At 38.8% G+C, this 25,350-nt stretch overlaps 1 protein-coding gene across 1 annotated transcript in view; it reads right to left on the bottom strand.

Moving 5' to 3' along the window:
* CFAP54 (cilia and flagella associated protein 54) overlaps nucleotides 1-25,350 on the bottom strand; it is a 372,948-nt gene that overhangs the window by 331,611 nt on the left and 15,987 nt on the right. The window contains exons 4-9 of the mRNA XM_055357441.2: nucleotides 24,459-24,630; nucleotides 18,543-18,601; nucleotides 12,510-12,653; nucleotides 9,618-9,731; nucleotides 9,399-9,500; nucleotides 4,149-4,347 (exon numbers count right to left, since the gene is read on the bottom strand). Coding sequence (XP_055213416.1) covers nucleotides 4,149-4,347; nucleotides 9,399-9,500; nucleotides 9,618-9,731; nucleotides 12,510-12,653; nucleotides 18,543-18,601; nucleotides 24,459-24,630 — 790 coding nt within the window. The remainder of the gene's footprint in view (nucleotides 1-4,148; nucleotides 4,348-9,398; nucleotides 9,501-9,617; nucleotides 9,732-12,509; nucleotides 12,654-18,542; nucleotides 18,602-24,458; nucleotides 24,631-25,350) is intronic.

The raw sequence follows: 25,350 nt of genomic DNA, 5'->3' as shown, positions 1-25,350 counted from the left end.
GAACTTAAAGTATAATAATAAAAAAAAAAAGACATGGAGGATGAACATCTATCCTGTTAACATCTGTCTAATGGCATCTTCAATGCCTTGAAGGATTTTTTTTTAAATAATGAATATAAGGAAAGAAATTTAAAAGTAACATGAAAAAATGAAAGAAAGATATGACCTCAAAGTATCTGCTGCATTACTAAACCCACCCCTAGATCCAGTAGAATAAAATGTAAGAATGTCATAAGAAAGAGAAAATTGTAAAAGATACATCTATAAAACAACAAGATTTAAACTGACATTAGACTTCTCAACAGAAACACTATATATACAAGATTATTAAAAAAAGCATCAAAATCTTAAAGAAACTTGTAAGCAAACTATTATATCCAGCCAAACTACTTCAAAATTGTTAGAGTTTGTATTTCAGCAAAAAGAAATGAATTTAGAAAGAAGCAATGAAAAATGGGAAGTAATGATGAGGAGAAAAAAATATTAATAAAGGTATTTTCTGTCTTAAAAAGCAATGACCAGGACTTGTATTCAGAACATAAAAAGAGCTCTCAAAACTCAAGAGAAATAATTAACAATCCAATTAGAAAGTGAACAAAAGACACTAGAGAAAAAGAGAGTATACAGATGGGAAATAAACACATGAAAAACTGTTTAACATCTTTAGCCATTAGGGATATGCAAATTAAAGTCACAGTGGGATATTACTACACACCTATCAGAATGGCTAAAATAAAAAAGTAATGATACACCAAATTCTGTCAAGGATGTCCAGAAACTGGATCATTCACACATTGCTGGTGGAAATATAGTAGAGTCACCCTGGAGAATAGTATGACAGTTTCTCACAAAACTAAATACGAACTTATCATATATCCAATCCAGCAATTGCACTGTTGAGCATTTTATTCCAGAGAAATGAAAACTTACCTTCACACAAAAACTTGTACTCAACTGTTCATAGCAGCTTTATTTCTAGTAGCCAAAAACTGGAAATAATTCAAACGTCCTTCAAAGGGTAAGTGGTTAAACAAACTGTGGTGTATCCATACCATAAAATAATACTCAGCAGTAACAAGTGAAAAAAAAATTTTTTTGAGACAGAGTCTTGTTCTGTCGCCCAGGCTGGAGTGCAGTGGTGGTGGTGTGATCTCCATTCACTGCAACCTCTGACTCCTGGATTCAAATGATTCTCTTGCCTCAGCCTCCCAAGTAGCTGGGACTACAGGCACATGCCATGACACCTGGCTAATTCTTGTACTTTTAGTAGAGACAGAGTTTCGCCATGTTAGCCAGGCTGGTCTTGAACTCCTGGGCTCAAGGGATCAGCTCGTCTTGGCCTCCCAAAGGGCTGGGGTTACAGGCATGAGCCACGGTACCCCGCCAAGTGAACTATTAATACACACAACCTGGATACATCTCAAGAGAATTATGCTGAGTGAAAAAACAGACAACACACATACGACCACCTAATTTATGACTAAGGGATACTGCAGCCAACGAAAGGAAGTTATCTTCAATAAATGGTGCTGTGTCAACTGAATATACATATAGAAGTACATAAATCTTGATTTCTACTTCGTATAAACAAAAAAGATCTAATTTCTAATTATAGACCTCATAAACTTAAGGAAGAAACAATAAAACTTATGGAAGAAAACATACGAGAATATATTTACGACATTGGGGTAGCTGAAACTTCTTAACCACGACACACAAAGGATCAACTATATAGGATATATTGATAAATTGGACTATATTAAAATTAAGAATTTCTGTTCCCCAATGGATATCATTAAGAGAATGAAAAGGCAAGCCATCAAGTAAGAAATGATATTTTCAATACATGTATTCAATAAAGGAATTATATCCAGAATATATAAAGAATTCCTATGAATCGACAGAAAAAAGGACAAAAGGTTAAAATAGGCACCTCACAAAATAGGATATCCAATAGTGAAAAAAGTATATGAAAAGATGTTTAACTTTATTAGTCATCAGAGAAATTTAAGTTTATACTGCAACACCACTGAATTCACACCAAAATGGACAAAATGAGAAAGACAGATAATACTAAGTGTCAGAGAGAATTTGGAGTAATGGAACCCTGATAAAATGTTGATGGGTGTGCAAACTAAAAAAAACCACTTTGTAAAACAGTATCCAATGAAGCAACATAGGAATATCCCATGCTCTTGCAAATCCACACCAACAGAAATGCATAGCAGATGTTTAACATACTTCTCTGAGTAATTCATAAAATAAAAAGACAAAAACTATCAGTAGGGATAGAGAAGATCTAACCACATGATTTACTAGCTTAACTTAATCAACATATATATAAAGCAATGCATCCAACAACAACAAAAAATACATAGTCTTTCAAGTACACACAGACTATTTACCAAAGCTGGTCATTTGCTAGGCCATAAAGCCTATCTTAACAAATGTTCGCAGTTCCAAATAATACATAATGTGCTCTCTGACCATAGTGTAATTAACATAGAAATCAGTAACCAAAAGATAATTAGAAAATCTCCCATATTTTGGTTCATAACCCATATATCAAAGAATAAATCACACTGCGTATTAGAAAATATTCTTACTCCAATAGTAATAAAGATATGATATATCAAAACTTCAGATACAAAGCTAAAGCTGAATTTAGAACAAATGTCTTAATATGCATTTAATGTAAATAATAACAAATCCTAAAAATCAATGATCTAAGCTTCCAAGTCAATAAGTTTTTTAAATCAGTAAAGCAAACCCAAGAAAGTATAATAAAGGAAGTAATGAAGAGCAAAAATCAATAATATGGAAAATGGACATACAATAGGGAAGATCAACAAGGTCAAATATTGTTTCTTTGCAAAGACTAATGAAATTGGTGGACCCCTGGTGAAATTGATGAAATAAGAGAGAAAGCAAACTGACCAATACTGAAAAGAAAATCTGAAAAATTTTATATCTATGGAGGAAATTGAATTCATCGTTTAAAATATTCCCATACAAAAAATTCCAGGTACAGATGGCTGCACCAGAAAATTCAACTAAACATGTAGGAAGAAATAACACCAATATGACACAAACATTTACAGATCATGGAGAAAGAGGGCATACTTCTCAACTCATTTTACGAGGCTAATATGACCTCATGAGCAAAACCTAAAAATAACATTACAAGAAAGAAAAGTCTCTCCCATCAACAGAGAAGCAGAAATAAGCAATCCATACAATCGACCACATTAATAGAAATAAATGAGAAAGCCATTTGATCGACTCAGTAAATCTCAATAAATTCAGAGAAAGCTCTTGCTAAAATTAAACTATTCAAGATTAAAAACAACAACAACAAAAAAAACACTTAACAAACCAGGAATAAAAGAAACATCTGTGATCTGCAAAAGGGTATCTATAAAAATTATTCTGTAGATATCTCAAATAATGGCAAAATGTTGAAAGCTTTCCAACAGAGGAAAAAAATGAGACAAGGGAGTCTGCTATCACCACTTCTTCCCATGTGTTATTGGAGATCCTAGCCAGTGCAACCATCAAGAAATGCAAGAAAAGAGAAATTAAAAGATTAAGGATTGGACAGAAATAAGTCATTCATAGATGACTGTATATACAAAACAAGTCCCCCCAAAAATCTACTAATACATTATTTGAAATATCAATTGACCTTCGCAAGGTTGCTGAATTCAAGATCAATATAAATTATATCAGCTTGGCACAGTGGCTCACACCTGTAATTCCAGCACTTTAGGAGGCTGAGATGGGTGGACTGCTTGTCCCAGGAGTTCGAGACCAGACTGGGAAACACGGTGAGACCCCGTCTCTACAAAAAATACAAAAATTAGCCAGGTGTGGTGGCATGCACCTGTAGTCCCAGCTACTTGGGAGGCTAAGAAGGGAGGATCACTTGAGCCCAGGAAGTTGACGCTGCAATGTGAGCCATGATCACACCACTGCACTCCAGTCTGGGTGACAAAGAGAGACCTTATCTCAAAAACAAACAAACAACCAAACAAAAAAAAAAACAATATAAATGTTATCAGTTTCCTATGTATGGACTACCATGCTAAAATTTTTGTTACTCATGTGTACCATTCTATCATAAAACAATATCTTAACATCTTATTTACTTATCAAAAGTTCTTTTCCTGCCATAAACAATTCTGAGACAACATCATGAATCTCCACTTCATCTGTAACAGTGGGTCCAGTTTGCAGTATTCGCCTATTTGAATCAGAAAGAGCTTCCAAGACAGCCAGAAACCGGGATGCAGTGCTATCAAACATCTCATCCAGTAGCCGCTCTGTGACAGTTCGTGGCCATGATAACTGAAATTGAGAAAAAAAGAAGTTCAGTCCATTTGTTAAAGCTATTATATTGTGGGCGCAATGGCTCATGCCTATAATCCCAACACTTTGGGAGGCCAAGGCAGGAGGATTGCTTGACCCAAGGAGTTCAAGACCACCTGGGCAACACAGTGAGACCCCCATTTCAACAAAAAAATTTCAAAATTGGCCAGGCATGTTGGAATGTGCTTGTAGTCCCAGCTACTTGGGAGGCTGAGGTGGGAGGATCACCTGAGCCCAGGGAGGTAGAGGCTGCAGCAAGCTAAGGTCATGCCACTGCACTCCAGCCTGGGTGACAGAGTGAGACCCTGTCTCAGGCAAAAAAAAAAAAAAAAAAGCCTGTTATAAGGCAAAGAAAAGTAAGGCATGCTTACAATGCTAAAACAGAGAGCAGTTGGTCTAACAATTAGATACCTGCTTTTACGGTTTTTCATTTTTTGAGATGTCACTCCAGATCTCATTAGAGATATCATGCTGCCATTACATCAAAGACTTTGTTGTTTCTTCATATGCTTGTGTTTCCAAGGCAGCATTAAAAGGTTGTTTATTATGGTTTGCTTATTAAGCAAGCATATATCTCCATATGCTTTATAGTATCTTCATTATAGCCTTCGGAACTGATATTCAAACTTTGGTTACCTAAGAATCACTCAGGGGTGCTTTGTAGATTCAAGACCAAATTTCCAGAGATTTTGTGTGTCTGGACACTTTGAATAAGTGTTTAGGACACTTTTAATGAGCACCACAGGATATTCTCATGCAGAAGGTCTTCAAGCCAAAATTTGAAACAGTATTTAGTAGTATAAATCACAAGGTTTGTGGTAATTAACCCTAAGAAAGAATTGATCAGCTTTATGCTAACAGGCTAGTGACTGTTTAGAATCTGCTGTGGGTTCCCGGTCATTCTGCTTTGTACTGGCCCAAAATGACTGCACTTCCTGCACATGCTTCCTGCCACACTTCATTCCTCTCTCCATCAAATGACCTGTTCTCTGCATTTAGTTTGCCAGTAAATAAGAACCGTAGTTTTAGTAGGCTTTTCTAGAATCCTTATCCAGCTGGAAGATTTCCTCATAATTCCCTTGCTTTTATTTCTCTTCTTAGGGCAAAGTCAGAAAGACAGAAAAACAAAAGCAGGGAAAAAGTTGCCTTGAACTACTTTCCAGCAAGCACTAGCTTCCCTACTCATAAGCTTCTGTACCTTTTCAATCCATAGATCAAGTGACGTTAAAAATTTCAACAAGGGGCTGGGCGCGGTGGCTCACGCCTGTAATCCCAGCACTTTGGGAGGCCGGGTGGATCACAAGGTCAGGAGTTCGAGACCAGCCTGGCCAATATGGTGAAACCTCATCTCTACTAAAAATACACAAATTAGCCAGGCATGGTGGCGCGCACCTGTAGTCCCAGTTACTTGGGAGGCTGAGGCAGAATAATCGCTTGAACCCAGGAGGCAGAGGTTGCAGTGAGCCAAGATCATGCCATTGCACTACAGCCTAGGTGACAGAGTGAGACTCCATCTCAAAAAAATTTCAACAAAACTTGAACTTCATGCCCTGCCTTCTCTTTTCTTACAGAGGTAAGAGTTTTTCCTAAGATTTTTATTTAGGTTAAAACAGAGCTTTTAAAAATACATATTGAAACAGCATAATTAACTTTATAATAATTAGAAGTATTCAAAATGAAATGATAAAACCCAAATGAATAAAAGAATGAAATTATTTATAAAAACATCATAGAAAAACTAGCAAAAAGAATGGAATATTTATCAGAGCTGTAAATGAAATATTAACTAAAAGATTTTGAAATATAAATATTTAAAAGATCTATAAAAAAGAATTAAAGCTGAAGCAATAAGGAAAACAATGGATTGTCAAGTATGAAAAGCAAAATAATAATATCTATAAAAATAATGAGCTCATTCAAGTATATTTTAAAAATTAAAATCCCTAGTAAATAAATGGTCAAAGACTGTGAAAAATAATTCACACAATGAAAGAAAAGTTGGCTCAAAGAAATAAAGCTAAAATGGCAAGCCATCTTATGAAAACTGAATTAACAAAAAAAAAATTTTAAACAAATAATAATATGAAAATAATAACAGCTTGTGATAAAATTGGTACTTGCAAGTTGTCACCTTGAAAATAGGAATACTCATTTTGGAAGTCAAGTTGGCAATATATATCAAGGGAAATAAAGTGTTTATGTCCTTCAATTCCATAATCCTACACCTGGAATTTTATCCACAGAAAATAAAAGAAAGAAAAAAAATAAGCATGTCTGAAGATGTGGATGATGTCAATACTTATAATAGCAAAAAATAATTTGAAAGAACTAAAATAATAATGATAAAATATTAGACAAATTACGACACATATACTGCATAGGATATATTATCTTATTTAAAATGTCAGTATGAATGAAAATCTGAATGGCACAACTGTACAGTCTGGTTCCATCTTTAAATACTACAGTCTCCATGACATCTACTCTAGGAGATGTATTATGTTAATTTCCCAACATCAAGCGCCTATTCCTAGTCAAGCTCTGTTTATCACTGACCCCCAGCAAATTTTGCCTACTCTGGCTTCTAAGCTATGACCATGCTCTGATCCTTCACTTGGAATGTTTTTCTCTATTCTCCCTGTCTAGCCAAATTCTGCCCATTATCCCAAGGCCCTTCAAAAAGCCAGGGCTGCAATTTAATATTTCTATATTCCACTATACTTGAAACCACAGTAGATACTCAATACATGGTTGTTGAATTAATAAAAAATAAATAAACAATGATAGCTAATATTTACTGAGGACCTACTTCTTACCTGCCAGCAACATTCTAAGGGCTTTACATGTAACTCATTTCATCCTCACCATTATTATTTATTTCTTAATATTTATCACAAGCTATAATTATTTATTTATTTATGATATAATTCTCCACTAGAATGTAATCCTCATCTATTTTGTTCACATAGCAGGTACTTAAAAAATATTTATTGAATAAATCACTAACTAATCAATCATTAGGAGTCTGAATTAGTAGTCCTTTAAAAGAATCTTTTGAGAGTCAAAATGATTTACTGTAAGTTAACAACTTACAAACCCAGAAATGTTTTAGAAAATATGTTCAACGCATATTGAAATTAATTTATTTAGTAGAAACATAATAAAATTATTTCATACACAGAAAACAGGACATTCTGCAAAATATGCCAAGGTAACATAGGATGACGTTATAAAAAGGATGTGTTGACTAGCTTCTGAAACAACTACTCACTAAACAATTACAATTTTTTCTTAAAAAAAAAAATCACCAGAACTTTTCATTCAACAATTATCTTAAGGGAAATCAGATACAAATTAGTTTTTAATGTAATTTTATCTGGAATTTTAAACATTTTTCTTCGAAAATGTATTTAGTTTTGCTACCAGGATAACTGTTAAGTCCTAATAATATTCTAAGTAACAACAGTCTTGCAACTTTGGATATTTAAATTTGGTTGCTCAGAGAAAAAAATGCCGGGGAGAAAAAAAAAATTGTTCCCTGTCCTTTTACAAAGACTATAGCAACACTACTTAATACCAGATGCAGGCAGCTTAAAAGCTTATCCAAGGAATTGCCTATAATTTAATTAATATACTCGCCAATTAATATACTGTTGGTTAGTAAGGGATATAGCTTAAAAGGGATGTATAAAATGTACCTGTGGGCTCAGTAGTCAATATTGTCACTAAGTAGCAATGGAAAGGTACCATGTCCAAAAACTTATTTGTATTTAAACATAGTAATTCATTTAAAAGAAAGAAAAAGGATTACTCCTAAATGTGTTAAGAAGAAATGAGGAAAGAGAGTAGCAGTGACTGGAGTAGAGGCCAAGCGCTGGACTTAGAGGTGCTTGTTCTGGTTCTGCCAGCGGCTGCCTTTGTGACCTTGAGCCAGTCATTTAAATATTGCAGGCTTTATTTTCCCAACTGTAATATAAAAGGACTGAACCAGATGATTTCCCAAATCCTTTCCAGGTTCTGAGATTTGATACACCTCTTCTGTAAGAAACTGCTCATCTCCTTCCCCCCAGATTCATTTTCAATCTCTACACGGAAGCTCGCAGAAGAGGGTGTATATCCATCTAGAACAGTCAGGGAGAGCTTCAAAACGATACAGAACTGGGCCCTGGGGGATATTAAGAGTCAGGAAGGCAAAGGGAAGAAGAAGAAAAAGACAAGGGGAAGAAAAAGGGCCAAGGGCCCCACAGGTGTAACTTTGCCTACTCCCTGCCCTGTGATCATCTTTACTACTGTTTGCCAAATAGGCTTGTGGTTGGGAGGGGCTGTGTGACTGGTTATGACATGTGAGAAGAACAGACTCACGTCACTTCCATGTTGAGCATCAATGCCCATGCAAGGTCCCCCAGAACTCTCTTTAATCCCCTCTGGCCAAATGACCAGCAATGTTTGAAATGAAGGCTGCTCTTCAGCCTGGCCCTGAGCAGCTTTTGTAAGGCAGAGCCCCTGATAACTAAAATAACATATGACTCCAGTAGGCAATAAATTGTTGTTTTAAGCCACCTGAGGTACGGGTGTTGTTTGTTGCTACTGGATAACCTAGCTCCTGAACATTCCCAAGGGTGAAACCTAAGGCTGATGAGAAAAGGTGCCTCCATCTTCTCCACAGCCTCAAAGCCTGCTCGCCTGCTCAGCTAACCCTAAGCGGTCAAAGACAAAGGCAAGCGCAGAACCACTCAGAGGCCTATTCATTTGCAAGAGCCAGTTCATTGAAATCTTTCACAGGCTCCTCTTCAGCCTCTTGTCCTTTAAGGCTGCAAAACTGGGATTGTGCTAAGACACAAAAGCTTTGAGAAAGAGATGAAGCGAGGCTACGTGCAAACTAGAAAAACATTCTTCTCTCTATATACCCATTAGGGCAGAGAACTGGGGGCAGAATTTAATAATGAGTGACTAGGCTTGAAAGACATAGGAGCATAATACAAATATACTGCAAAAAGAGTCTTAAAGAGAGAAGACATGTTTAGACTTACAGTTTGTACTTCCCTTAGGTTAATTCTTATCTTAGGTCTAAAGACAGCTTTGTTTTTTCTTCTAGATTCAAAGACTCCTCTTTTGAAGATCATCACTGCCATCTGCCTCAAAAAGCAGAATTATACACGAAATAACAATGAGATGCACTTCCCAACTACTAAGTATTTAATCAGCTGTAGAGTGTGGTAAATTTCTTTTATTTCATGAAATTTTTATACCTTCATTGTGGCCTCTCGAAAATATCTTCGCGATTCTTCCTGGGATTTTGAGGAACTCATTAATTCCAGTTGCCTTAACTCATCAATTTTAGCCAAAGCACGCCGAGCAAATGCCTACATGTGATTAAAATAAATTTAATTCATAAATCAGAATATAGTGATTAAAATGTATAAAGACAATGTTTTGTTCTCCCAGGCATTTGATTTAATCTGTGAATTAAGCTCTAGGTTAATGCTGACTCCTTTTATCCAGTCTATCATTTTCTTTAAGAACCACTAAACTCTCTAATAAACTGTGAGATAAGGTAACTTTAGGAATTATGAAATTTTAAAAAGGAAAGCTGAAATATCACTTAAACAGTAGCTCCATACAGATTATCGCTTCTCAGCATTTGGCATTGCACGTCCTCATGTGCGCGCGCACACACACACACACACACACACACACACACGTCCTCAGTTGCTCTTCTCAAATCCTAACCTTCCTATCATGACATGCTGTATTATCTACCTAACTGTTCACATTGACCACCAAATTGTGACTTCCTGAAAGGATCTTACTCATTTTTGTGTCTCCAATACGCAGCACACTGTATTTAATAAATATCTGAAGGAAGGAAGAAGGGAGGCTTTCTTATTTAATCATATCACCATTATTATAATCCTCTAGAGATAACCAATGAGTTCAAAGGAGTTATTAAGAACTCAATAACGAGAACTCATATCCCTTATTTCACCAACTCTTTGAAATATTTCATTCATCATTTATAATTTTTAATGAAGATGCTTCTAGACCAACCACAATATTAACATATATGAAGGGTTACATTTTCCAATAAAGAAAAATCCCAATAGGGATCAAATGGCCAAAACGCTATAAAAGTTCCATTCCCTAATAATCTTAATAGCTATAGAACAAAATATGCCACCACTAGTACACTGAAGTTAACTATATATATACATGATGAGTTGTCTTTCTGGAATGTATCTTGAGCTACACAAGTAACCCGTGAAGGTTAAATTAGGCTGTTCTGCCCATGTGCCACCAGCATCAAACCCTTCAGAATTAGTTCAGGCAGGAAAAACTAAATGGAATTGTGAATTAGCCAGATGATTTATTTATGGTCGTTAACAAGATATGAATAGGCATGTGCACAGCCATGAAGGCAGTCCTACACAAGACTTCCAGCCAAAGAGATTGACTAGAGCAGAAATCCAGCTTACGCCCCACATACCAAACCATGCACCCTTGTGCAGGAACGTGTTGGCCCAAAGGAAGGGGTGCTTATTTCTCATTCTCACCAAGGCCCCATCCACTGACCAAGCCAGGTGTCACATAATGTAGAGAAGGTGCCTTTTTCAAATTGATACATGGGCACTCTACAGGCCAATAGAAGCTCTGGAGTGATATATATATAAATTTATGTGTATATAAATTTTTTTGAGACGGCGTTTCACTCTTGTTGCCCAGGCTGGAGTGCAATGGTGCGATCTCAGCTTACTGCAATCTCAGCCTCCTGAGTAGCTGGGACTACAGGTGCACACCACCATGCCTGACTAATTTTTGTATTTTTAGTAGAGACAGGGTTTCACCATGTTGGTCAAGCTGGTCTCGAACTCCTGATCTCAGGTGATCCACCCGCCTTAGCCTCCCAAAGTGCTGGGATTACAGGCATGAACCACCATGCCCAGCCTGAAGTTAAGTTATATTTCAAGTACTCAATCAAAATGAAATGAAAGAAGGAAAAACAAAAAATAGAGTGTATTAAATGGTCATTAGAAGGTGTATTCAATTAGCTTGGCATAGTGGTGTGTGTCTGTAGTCCCAGATACTCCAGAGATTAAGACTGCAGTGAGCCGTGATCAGACCACTGCACTCCAGCCTGGGCAACAGAGCAAGACTCTGTATTAAAAAAATAAAGAAAGAAAACAAAAGAAAAACAAAGTGTATTAAATGGTGGTTAGCAGAGAAAAGCAAGACAAGAGTGTATATACTAAGTGATAAGGAACACAAACCTAAACGAGGAGGGAAGGTGGCTTGTATTCAAGAGCAAAGAGAGGATGGAAAGACAACAGAGAGAAGTTTTTGAGATCTATTGCATAGCATGGTGATCATAGTTAACAATAACGTATTGCATATTTCAAAATTGTTAGTAAATAGATTTTAAGTGTTCTCACTACAAGAAAAAGGTATGTGAGAAGATGAATATGTTAATTAGCTTAATCATTCCACAGTGCATACATTCAACAAAACATCACACTGTACCTCATAAGTATATACAATTATTATTTGTCATTTAAAAATAAAAATCTTAATTTTTAAAATTCCAAAAATCTTACTCAGAAACGGAGCAAAGAAGGTGAAAATGAATAGAGAATAAAGGAGAGAGCAGAAAGGAGGGTGAGAGAGAAAAACAATGGAAAAGCCAAGCCAATTTGTGCAAATAAAGCTGAACTTTTGTCTTTTCTTCATTTCAATTCTTTGGTTGGGTTTTGTTTTTCCCCTGGCAGGCATCTAAGGAAGAAAATGCTGGATATGCTCTATTTTAAAATATTGGGCCTGGACACAGTGGCTCACGCCTGTAATCCTAGCATTTTGAGAAGCCAAAGCAGGCAGATCACCTGAGGTCAGGAGTTCGAAATCAGCCTGATCAACATGGCAAAACCCTGTCTCTACTAAAAATACAAAAATTAGCCGGGCATGGGTGGCGCATGCCTGTAATCCCAGCTACCCAGGAGGCTGAGGCAGGAGAATCGCTTGAACCTGGGAGGTGGATGTTGCAGTGAGCCGAGATCACATCACTGCACTCCATCCAGCCTGGGCAACAAAGCCAGATTTCATCTCAAAAAAAAAAAACAAACTCGACTCCTCAGAGTTAAAAAGCAGCATACCTCTCCGTGAATCCCGGCATGGCAGTCATAGCAGCACTGGCAAACAGCTGTGTAGAGAGTAGTGCGCCATGTCAAGTACCTGAGTGACAGGAGCGGGACCAAGGACTCCATACACATGCTGGCCCACAGGAGATACTCTAAGGCCTGCAAAATAAAGGGCACCGTTGGATTTGTTTTCATTTCAAGTTAATAATGATAATTGTATTAAATATAATCAAATTCTAAGTTGTGAGCACAAGTTGCTGATTACTTAAACCAAAAATACCATAAATAATGTGTCAAGAAGAAACAAGCATTTAAAAAGTAAAAGATAATTTAAGAGCTCAAAATCTCAAGCCATTTTGGAAGACATCCTAAAATGTCTTTTTTGTTTGTTTGTTTGTTTGTTTTTAGACAGAGTCTTGCTCTGTCACCCAGGCTGAAGTGCAATGGCACAATCGTGGCTTACTGCAACCTCCGCCCCCTGGGTTCAATTGATTCTCATGCCTCAGCCTCCTAAGTAACTGGAACTACAGGTGTGCACCACCACACCTGGCTAATTTTTCTATTTTAGTAGAGAGGGGCTTTTACCACGTTGACCAAGCTGGTCTTGAACTCCTGACCTCAAGTGATCCACCTGCCTCGGCCTCCCAAAGTGCTGGAATTACAGGCATGAGCCACTGCACCCGGCCTGTCTTGTCTTATTATAAGCCTCTCCGCTCATTTTTATTAACATTTACCATGTCAACAGTAGTCTAGGAATTAACTCCAATGATACAATTGTTATTTGTTGGCCTGGAACCAGTATATGATTCTGAAGATTAGCTGGTATAGGAGGTAAGGAAAATGAAAAAGGCTTACAGCCTGGGGCCTGTGATGCTTAGTAGAAATGGTCCAAGATTAGAATCAAATAAACCTGGATTTTGGTCCCAATTTTACCACCTAGTGGCTGGATCATTTTACCTCTTTAGGCCTCAATTTTCTCATCTGTAAAATGGGTATTTTTTCACATTACAATAGTGCTGTTATGGAGAAAGAGACAACGTACATGACATGCTAGGAAAATACTTCCATAATCTAAAATAAAATCCACCTTAATATACCTCCAGTGCATTGGTCCTCATGTCTTCCAGAACAGCACAAAGCAATCCAGAACTCACTTCTAAATTACAGCCATCCAGAAATCTAAAAACACTTATGTAGCCTGCCCTCTCCCTCAGCTCTCTCGTCCAGGGTAAATATCCCCAAGTACTTCCATCCCTCACGGAACTGCACTGCCCTTCTCCACCATGATTGGCCTTCTGTGGCTTTACCCCAGGTTGCCAGCATCCTTTCAGGGTGTATGGCTAGACCACAGTACAGTGAATGCTTTCAGTCCCTGGTTGTGGACACTGTACCTCTTCTAAATTAGACTAAGGTTGATTCATTGCTGTTTTTGTTGTTGCTGTCATTGTTATTGTTGTGAACTTTGTGAACTGATATGAAATTAATCATATCACCAAAAACCCTCGAATTTTTCTCACATTTGCTGCTCCCTAACAATCTCTATTTCAGATTTTTGCATTTAGATTGTTGTGGTTTGGGTTGGGTGGTATATGATTAAGCCATGCCTAAATTTCCCCTTTAAATGCACATCTTTCTAAAATCCTTCAGGACTCCTGGTATTAGAAATTCCACATTTCAAAATAAAAATAGCTTCAGTTAACAATTGTTCACATTGTATTTGATTTGTTTATGGAAAATCAAAGTTTTTTATGCCAGAAGGGATCTTAAAAGTAACCTTAAAAGCTTGACTCCATGAGGCTAAACTCACTCTAATCAAAAGAGCTGGGGCTGAAACTCAGGTCTTTGAACTCCCAAATGCAGTGTTCTTTCCACTACACAGAGAAGCCCTGACAAAGGGGAGAAGCTCACCATAAACCACTTAGGGTTATGAAAAACTATTTTTCAAGTTTAAACAGGAAAAGCCATTTTCAAAATATGATTCAATTTGTAGCATTTTTTTCTTACCCTTAAAAGCTACAAATAATTGTTTCTATTAATTAAAAAATTTAATAGGATACATCAGGACTATTCTCTTCATGGAAAAAAAAAAAAAACTTTAAAAAGTCAAATGATATCCATATCTAAGACATGGCCCCAGTAAGAGCATGTTGCAGGTGTTGAGCAGGAAATATACATACGATTAAATCAGCTCAGCCACAGGATGGCGCTGCAGCCTCATTTATATCAGCTTACACCATTTAAAGAAAATGACAAGCAATTTCAAAGTTAGGACTTAAAGTCTGTGTAATGGTACGTGAAATAATCTGACAGTAACTGTTCAAGCCACATACATTGTCAAACCATTTCAGTTTCATAGTAAAATGAAACAGAAATCAATCGTTTCTTAGAATGAACAGATTCTAGATGTATTCTTTAATGTTTGCTGAGTACTATACTACAGTTTTAAATGCCATCAAAGAAACTAAATTATTCCATAAACAAAAGCAAAATGGTCATATGTCTTCAGGGAAAGAGGTTTCAGAAGTCCGACCACCCTCTATTCCCTAAGCTTATGCTGGTGACCTGCTGCAGCACTAAATTAGGTGTTTCTCACCTACGGAAGAGCCCCTGGTTAGTTTTGGTTTTCAGGATGTCTTTAGGAAGATAGGGTTATATCAGAAAATATCAACTCCTTCCCTGCAGCTTCTCCATTTGAGTATGTAAACCAAAAATAGAATGGGTCATGACAGGATTCCATTTAGTCAACAGACATGCATTATTCTAATGGTAGAGTGACACTGCCCCTGGTCTCAGCACATCTCTGACTAGATGTGTGACCCTGAGCAAAGTAACTTTTCCCAGCCTCAGCTTCCTTATCTATTATATAAGATAGAGGTAATGGCCGGACGCAGTGGCTCACGCCTGTAATCCCAGCACTTTGGGAGGCCGAGGCGGGTGGATCACAAGGTCAGGAGATCAAGATCATCCTGGCTAACAAGGTGAAACCCTGTCTCTACTAAAAATACAAAAAATTAGCTGGGCGTGGGGGCGGACGCCTGTAGTCCCAGCTACTCGGGAGGCTGAGGCAGAAGAACGGCGTGAACCCGGGAGGTGGAGCTTGCAGTGAGCCAAGACCACGCCACTGCACTCCAGCCTGGGCGACAGAGCGAGACTCCATATCAAAAAAACAAAACAAAACAAAAGATAGAGGTAATAACAGCACCTTTCTCAAAGTGGTGGTGTGAAGATTAAATGAGATGACAAATGAAAGTGCTTACAAGCATACTTGATGACGGTAGGCATTCATTCAATCAATGTTAATGATGATGATGCTAGTGCCCACCTCATAAGCCTTTCACAGGACCTAGCACGTAGTATAGATTCAATAATAACAAAAGCTAGCCATCATGCCTAGATCCTATAAAAACGGGAGTTTAGACAGCATGAGGAGCCCAGGTCTATTTCTCCTTCCGTCTTAGGCTATAACATACTTGAACTCTGAAGTCACTACAGTATTCAAATCCCTCAGACCCAGGACATCTCACACACGGTGGGACCTCCAAAGACTTGTCTCCATTAAATGGACCCATCAAATCCATTTTTAGCCTCAGCTTAGGAATCAATTTACCAGCTGGAGGTTTGGGAATTACTGGTGAAAATTATTAATTTCCTTGAAACAGAAAGAATGTCATTCAGATCTTCAGGTGCCAAATGTACAACCACCCACCCCTCCCCCAAAATTATTGCATCCCTCACCTCCCATTGCCATCCCACAAGACTGGCACCACAGAACTATACTCATTTTGGGCCAGGCACCGTGGCTCACGCCTGTAATCCCAGCATTTTGGAAGGCTTGAGGCGGGAAGATCACTGGAGGTCAGGAGTTCAAGACCAGCCTAGCCAATATGATGAAACCCCATCTCTACTAAAAATACAAAAAATTAGCCTGGCATGGTGATGGGTGCCTGTAATCCCAGCTACTCAGGGGGCTGTGGCAGGAGAATCACTTGAACCCAGGAGGCAGAGCTTGCAGTGAGCTAAGATGGCGCCACTGCACCCAGCCTGGGCAACAGAGCAAGACTCAGTCTCAAAAAAAAAAAAAAAAGAACTATACTCATTTTAGTCTCATTTTACAGGCGATTTAAGTTTTGAAATATAATGAACAAAAGAATAATTTTCGTGGCAAAATTTATGTACCCTGTGCTTTTATTAATTCATATAAAATATTATCGGTTCCCATGGTTTCCTTATGGTTGAAAAACTGAAGATTTATCTCCTAATAAGATTAGAATACCTATTTAATCAGCATGGCAAAATACTCAACTATCCTTATTTTATCAGAGACTAACTCAAGGTATATGAGGCAGAGAAGAAATGTCTTACAAAGGTTATGAATAAGAAATTATTTTAAGATGACTGTCACTTTAAAATTCTCTCAGTGTTAACAAGCACAAACACTAACAGTCAAATGTTGGCACAGACATTTCTGTCCTTCAAAGCTTTGGCAGCAAGCACTGCAGCAGACCAAACTATGATGGTCCTGTGAAGCCATGTTTGTTGTTGTTACACCAAGCGCAACCAGAGTATGCAAATTCTCTTTAGGAAATCATCTGGAACTGAATGTAGCATCATTGCAATAGTCTGCGGGCCAAGTTTACATTAGACCTGGGAGAGTCCCCCTTCAATTTAATTCACACTCAGAAAGCTGGCACAGAGCTTCTTCAAGTCACTGTCTGTCATAGAGTTTTTTAATTTGAGAAGCAAAACAGAGAGAGAACACATAATTAATGTTATCCATTGAGCATGCAAATTTCTTTACTTCCATTTTTATTTTTCAAATGTTGTCAACTTTTAAGATACTTGGCTATGCTTTGAGGAAATAAGAAAAAACATATCTCTCCTGAGTGTTAGAATATTCAGGGTAAGGTTCTGCATGGAATAAAGAATAAAGTAGTCATGTTTCAGATGCCAGCAACAACTCAAGCAGGGTCTCAACGGGAGTATATTCACCCTTCTTGGCCTACATTCCAATAACTGGAAAACTAATACAGGGAATAAATATGTCTCCCGCGGACAAAAATGCTACCAACATTGTAGGGAAGTCAATAGAAGTGTCAGCAACTTCCTCAAGCTAACACTGAGCAGTGACTACTGGTAAGTAAGAATCTTGTTATAAAATAAAGTCTCCTTGCCTTCGTCATGCAACTGGTTGGCGTTTAAGTGTGCATTCACCCGATTAGCATGCAGGCCAGAAGTGGAAGCACTTCAGGCAGAATGAAATCCAAGCTCCGTATCATGACATAAAGGGGGTAACCGTAGTTTATCATCCAAACCAGGACACCTTTTTTTAATTTTCTATTTTTTTTTATTTGAGACACAGTCTTGCTCTGTCACCCAGGCTAGAGTGCAAAGTGGCATGATCTTGGCTCTCTGCAACCTCCGCCTCCCAGGCTCAAGCAATCTTCCCACCTCAGCCTCCCAAGTAGCTGGGACTACAGGCATGTGCCACCAGGTCCGGCTAATTTTTGTATTTTTTGTAAAGACAGGGTTTTGCCATGTTGGCCAGGCTGGTCTCAAACTCCTGGCCTCAAGTGATCTGCCAGTCTAGGTCTCCTGAAGTGCTGGGATTACAGGTGTAAGCTACTGCGCCCGGCCCAGGCCACTTTTACTAGTAAAAGTGGGCACTACTGATAATTACTAACAGGACAACAGGCATAAACCGGGACTTTCCTGGGCAAGCCAGGATGGATGGTCACCCTACCTAAAGCTATAGTAACCAGATGGATGTTCACTATCAAGCGTGACAAGCATGACTATCTGAGAGACAGAGAATACTAACATTTTCAGGAATTTCCTTTCTTTTCATTAAATCATCTATATTTTTACATATGATCCTTATTAAAGCAAAACTAAGAATAATAAGGCTATATAATATATATTTACTAAATTTTATATTATATAATTCTCCAAATATTCCTTGTTTAACATTCAATATACTGTGTAATGAAAGCCTTAAGAAAAATAAAACAGGAAATAGAGGGGAAAATATTTTGTCAGTACATTTCATACCTTGGAAGACTGACCTATGACCATCAGTTTTCTGCAAATGGTGTAAATATAAATGGTACCTGGATGGAGAAAACGATTGTTAACATGTTTTACAGTCAAATGATAGAAATTTTATATTCCAATTTCTGTGGTTCAAGTCTGTAGTTCCCAAAACAAGTGATCTTATGAGGAAGTCTGATAATGGTATATAGAGTTATACTCATCATAATTTTTCTTGTAACTTGTAAACAAAATCATTAAAATAATTAACATGGCCGTATTTTAAATATGTTGACACAGGAATCTTCTAGTCTCATTTTACAGGCCATTTAACTTTTGAAGTATAATGAACAAAAGAATAATTCTAGTGGCATAATTTACGTACCCTGTGCTTTCATTAATTCATATAAAATATTACTGGTTCCCAGCTGTGTACAGTGGCTACGCCTGTAATCCCAGCACTTTGGGAGCCTGAGGCGGGAGGATCACGAGGTCAGGAGCTCAAGACCAGCCTGTCCAATATGGCAAAACCCCGTTTCTACTAATAATACAAAAATTAGCCGGGCTTGGTGGCGTGCACCTGTAGTCCCAGCTACTTGGGAGACTGAGGCAGAAAAATCACTTGAACCTGGGAGGCAGAGGTTGCAGTGAGCCGAGATCATGCCACTGCACTCTAGCCTGGGCGACAGAGCAAGACTCCATCTCAAATATATACATACATATATATATATATATATATATATATAAATTGGTTCCCATGGTTTCCTTATCGTTGAAAAACTAAAGATTTATCTCCAGATAAGATCAGAATACATATTTAATCAGCATGGCAAAATAACAAGGAAACTCATAATAATTTAAAAATCATAATGCATAACAGGGCACGTTATATTCACTCTCAGACTCATATAACATTTTTCCTATTATCAAGGTGTGTCCTACTAGCATTCTAGTGAAAAAATAGCATTTCCAACACCTAAGTAAGGACACATGCTTTTGTGTCAGACCATTAATTAAAAGAGGATAGAAGGCTGGAGGGAGGGTTGAAGAGAGGAGTGGGGAACATCACCATACTTCTCTCTGTATACAAGCAGTTTATCAATCTATAAACATACCCAAAAGATGGTAACATGCTTTAAAAAGGCATGTAATTTTAACAGATAGTCTAAATATTTTCTATAAAGTATCTAATATTCGTAACCATAAAAACTCAACAATTATGAATTCTATGTTCAGGTTTAAACTTTTAAGTTTCTGATGGCCGGGCGCCGTGGCTCACGCCTGTAATCCCAGCACTTTGGGAGGCTGAGGCAGGCAAAACACCTGAGATCAGGAATTCGAGACCAGCCTGGCCAACATGGAGAAAACCCATCTCTACTAAAAATACAAAATTAGTTGGGCATGATGGTGTGCACCTGTAATCCCAGCCGGGCGTGGTGTCTCACACCTGTAATCCCAGCACTTTGGGAGGCTGAAGGGGGCAAAACACCTGAGGTCAGGAATTCGAGACCAGCCTGGCCAACGTGGAGAAACCCCATCTCTACTAAAAACACAAAAGTAGCTGGGCTGATGGTGTGCACCTGTAATCCCAGCTACTCAGGAGCCTGAGGCAGGAGAATTGCCTAAGCCCAGGTGACAGAGATTGCAGTGAGCCAAGATTGCGCCATTGCACTGCAGCCTGGGTGACAGAGCGAGTCTCCATCTCAAAAAAATAAATAAATAAAAAGTTTGTGAGAAAATGGCAACTGCACCAAAACATCTATTACTTGATTAGAACACAACTATAAGCACAATAAACATCAATTACACAAATCAGTGACCCCCAAAATTGAATAAAATTTAAATTTAAATGTATAGTACCCTAAATTTCATAGAGAATGCAATTGGTCCTTAACATTCAGGGACTCGGCATTATTCATGTGACTACCCCCAGCACCTGCAGTTATTCATTCCACTGAAGATCCACTGGGGAAGAAACCACTCGACTAATAACAGCTCAAGCTCAGCAGACTTATCTCAACGAGGCTTTGTTGACCTCTACTCTTCATCTTTTTCATTTCTTTTTTTTTTTTTTTGAGATAAGAGTCTCGCTCTGTCACCCAGGCTGGACTACAGTGGTGCAATCTCAGCTCACCGTGACCTCCACCTCCCGGGTTCAAGTGATTCCCGTGCCTCAGGCTCTCAAGTAGCTGGGATTACAGGCGCTCGCCACCACGCTCAGCTAATTTTTGTATTTTTAGTAGAGACAGGGGTCTCGCCATGTTGGCCAGGCTGGTCTCAAACTCCTGACCTCAAGTAATCTGGCTTCCCAAAGTGCTGTGATGAGAAGCGTGAGCCACCATTCCTGGCCTCTACTTTTCATCTTTAAAAATAAAATTGTCTAAGTGTTTCTTTGCAGGAAAAAAAATAGTCACCAAGTAAAAATATGCACAGGAAACACATGCCTGTCCACAAAACATGTGATGAGGATGTAAGCCAGGAGCCTGTATAAACATGCCAGTAACGGGGAACTGGGGAATTGAGGAAGGCCTCAGGAGACTGCCCTCAAGAATGACAAGGGCCCTCTGTATTTCAAAAAGGTGCCTTTCACCTTTCCAGCACTAAAAGGTTCTGACTGTAACTAAGTCCTTTGACAGTTCAAGATCTTGGCATGGCTCACAAATTCCTGCTGCAAAAGCCAGACTCAGAGAGTAAATGGTATCAGATGGAACACAGACTGAATCTTTATGATCTCAGGGTATTTCTGGCAGTTTATTTCCTTTGTTCCCTTTTTTTTTTTTTTTTTTTGAGATGGAGTCTTGCTCTGTTGCCCAGGCTGGAGGGAAGTGGCATGATCTCGGCTCACTATAACCTCTGCTCCCCGGGTTCAAGCAATTCTCCTGCCTCAGCCTCCCAAGTAGCTGAGATTATAGGCACACGCCACCACACCCGGCCAATTTTTGTATTCTTAGTAGAGATGGGGTTTCACTACGTTGGCCAGGCTGGTCTTTCACCTGGGCCTCCCAAAGTGCTAGGATTACAGGCGTGAGCCACCATGCTGGCCCTGTTTCATTTTTAACCAAGTCCCTAATAGGAATTTATTGCCTGGTCTTGTGAGTCCTTTTCATTAAAAATGGCCACCATCAAAATAATCTAGTTGAGGGTCTAAATTAGTTGGGTTCACTTTAGTTGAAAAGTAAGGTATTACTTAATATCCATACACCCAATTAGATTTTTTTTTTTTTTGAGATGGAGACTTGCTCTGTCACCCAAGCTGGAGTGCAGTGGCATGATCTTGGCTCACTGCAACCTCCGCCTCCCAGGTTCAAGCAATTCTCCTGCCTCAGCCTCCCGAGTAACTGGGATTACAGGCATGCACCACCACACCCGGATAATTTTTGTACTTTTAGTAGAGACCCAGTTTCACCATGTTAGCCAGGCTGGTCTTGAACTCCTGACCTCAGGTGATCTGCCTGCCTTGGCCTCTCAAAGTGCTAGGATTACAGGTGTGAGCCACTGTGTGCAGCCTAAATTTTTATTTAAAAACCAAGATTGGTTAAATATTTGAAGAAACCAAGGGTGTGTATGTATAACAGTCAATTAAAAGTAAATAGAGTAAATGTCTAACTGAAAAGGTCAAATGTATTTTGATAAGTTATCAAGGCACATTTGACATTTTCAGTCAAATATAGTTTTGACTACTTAAATTCCAAATTGTCAAAACTTCAGGGTCTTTGCACTTGCTGATCCCCCAGGTGGAATGCCCTTCCACCAAATACCCAGAAGTTTCACTATCCAAACTCCTTCAGGTCTTTGTTCCTCTGTCATCTCAGCAGCCCAGTCCCTCCTCTCTCTATCCCCTTCTGGCTTTGACTTTTCTCCATAGCCTCGTCACTATCTGACACAATTCAGTTTTGATTTGTTTAGCATCTCCCTGCAATGGAAGTCAGCATGAGAATGTGGTTTTTGTCTACTGTCCACTCCTGTGTCCCTAGCACCTAGAACAATGCCTAGCATATGGTAGGCATTCAGTAAGTCAGAGAATAAATTAAAACAGGAAGAGTAGTTACTGAAACTAAGTATGTGTATCTCCCAGAACCCAGTAATTCCACTCCTAGGCACAGATCCCAGAAAACTCTTGCACAGGTCTATAAAAGGACATGTGTAAGGATATTCATTGCAGAATTATTTGTGCAATTACAGAGGTCAGGCAAACCAGGTGCTCATTGCCATGCCTGTATGGATATCTGCAATATAATTCAGCAGGCAGAATTAATGAATTAGATTTACATACAGGAACTTAGCTAGATTCTAAAACCCCACAATATTCAGCAGGAAAAAAAAAGGAAACAATAAAATCTAGAGCACAATGCCATGTGTATTAAAAAAGAGAAAAGGAAAAAAGCACATACCAAGAAAAGGATATCAAGGATACAGAAATAATCTTTTTAAAAAAAATAATAATAATATTGAGAGGCCGGGCACGGTGGCTCACGCCTGTAATTCCAGCACTTTGGGAGGTGGAGGCGGGCGGATTGCCTGAGGTCAGGAGTTCAAGACCAGCCTGGCTACCATGGTAAAAACCCGTCTCTATTAAAAATACAAAAATTAGCCGGGTGTGGTGGGGCGTGCCTGTCATCCCAGCTACTCGGGAGGCTGAGGCAGGAGAATCGCTTGAACCCAGTAGGTGGAGGTTGCAGTGAGCCAAGATCGTGCCACTGGACTCCAGCCTGGGCAACACAGCGAGACTCCATCTCAAAAAAAAAAAAAGATTATTGAGAGAAATGTAATCCCAGTGCTTTGGAAGGCTGATGCAGAATGGCTTAAGCCCAGGAGTTCAAGGCTCAAGGCTGCAGTGATCGTGCCACACTGCACTCCACTCTGGGTGAGAAAGTGAGACCCTGTCTCAGACAAAAAAAAAAAAAAAAAAAAAGACTATGTTTGGGTTGTGATCTTAAAAGGAGTAAAGACAGGGAATCATACTCATTTCCACCACTCAAACAAGGGCTGACCACAGGGCTCAACCACTGGGCCTAACATGGAACTGCTGCTCCTTCTCTGTCCCTGCCAAGATGTGTGAGAGATGGCAGTGGTGGCGCAGGTAACATCGAATCTCTGGAGGATGATCAGACACAAAAGCTTAATAATCACTGGACTGAAAAAATCTCATCAAAGTTGGCCTCAACTCTGGCAGCAAATGTACAGTCTGATTTCAATCAAAATGTCAAAACATGACTTGGGGGTGGGTGAGAAAGGAAAAGGCTAGAAAATATACTTTCAGTTGCCATGGATGAGGGAAAATCCAATATGTTTCCTTGAAGTTATTTGATCCTGTCTTATGCACATCGAACACACTGTCATTATTTTCCTTTTAAAAATATATTATCCAGAGAACAATGCAGTAAGTTGCAACTTTAAAATAGAGAAAAGCAAGTATTACATTTTTTAGCTGAGAGTCATTTCTTCAGACATACACATAATGTACATATGTGTGTGTTCATGTATGAGTGTGTGTGTGTGTGTGTGTGTGTGTGTGTGTTCCTCAGCAGTCCTCACTCAAAATAAAAGTAGGAGGAGGTCACTTTGTAGAAACCCAAAGCCAAGTTGTTTGAGGACAGGGCCAGTAAATGGGTGATGCTTAGAACCAATCTAACCTGCACTGGTTCTTTGACCCTTCTCCACCTATATTTACTTGTTAACTGCGGCCCTGCTTTTTGAACACCCAACAGTGATTATTCCCACAGTCTCTGACCCTTTCCCCAGTGAAAACCCAAAGATATGCTTTATCCATCCCAATTTACGAGGACAAACATGTCACACAAATGTTGAAAAAAATACAATCATCCTATTATGAAATGCGTATGTTTTAAATCACAAGGTACTCAAGCTACTGTCAAACTTAGCACTGAAATAACTTTCTGAAAGACACAATGGAAAATAAAATACATCAGCATATACCATTGAAGATAATCCAGCAAAGATGCTCTTGTGGCAGAGCCACTTGCATGATGAGCCTTAAGGAGGACAAGATATGCAGACACTGGACCACAGATTCTTTATTCTTCAGGTTTTCATCACTGTCGCAGACCAGCTGGTAGTTGCACATATTTTTGCCACTCAAAGCATGAAACTGAAACACATGGGAAAATAGAAATAGAAATAGAAATAACTGGCCAGGAACAGTAGCTCACACCTGTAATCCCAGCACTTAGGGAGGCCAAGGTGGGCAAATCACCTGAGGTCAGGAGTTCGAGACCAGCCTGGCCAACATGATGAAATCCTGTCTCTACTAAAAATACAAAAATTAGCTGGGCGTGGTGGCACATGCATGTAATCCCAGCTACTCAGGAGGCTGAGGCAGGAGAATCGTTTGAACCTGGGAGGCAGAGGTTGCAGTGAGCCAAGATCGTGCCACTGCATTCCAGCCTGGGTGACAAGAGAGAAACTCCATCTCAAAAAACAAAGAAAAGAAAGAAAAAGAAGAAAGAAATAGAAATAACTTAGGAAAGCATTTCTCAAAATGTAAAAAACTAAAATGGAAACAATTATGGATAATTAATTTAACAGATTAGTTTCTTTAAAATAGATAAGTTTCTTTAAAACATCCATCTAGTTAAGACTAGCTTTCCTTAGTCACAAGAAATTCAGAAAGAAAAAAAAATCCTATTACCACAAATACAGAATTGAATCAATTTTTTTTTTTTTTTTTTTTTTTTTTGAGACGGAGTCTCGCTCTGTCTCCCAGGCTGGAGCGCAGTGGCTGACCTCGGCTCACTGCAAGCTCCACCTCCTGGGTTCACGCCATTCTCCTGCCTCAGCCTCCTGAGTAGCTGGGACTACAGGTGCCCGC

Source organism: Gorilla gorilla, chromosome 10 (assembly GCF_029281585.2).
Source record: "Gorilla gorilla gorilla isolate KB3781 chromosome 10, NHGRI_mGorGor1-v2.1_pri, whole genome shotgun sequence".
NCBI lineage: Eukaryota > Metazoa > Chordata > Mammalia > Primates > Hominidae > Gorilla > Gorilla gorilla.
The sequence above is the reverse complement of the archived record's forward strand: the minus strand, read 5'-3'. Positions and strand labels throughout refer to the sequence as shown.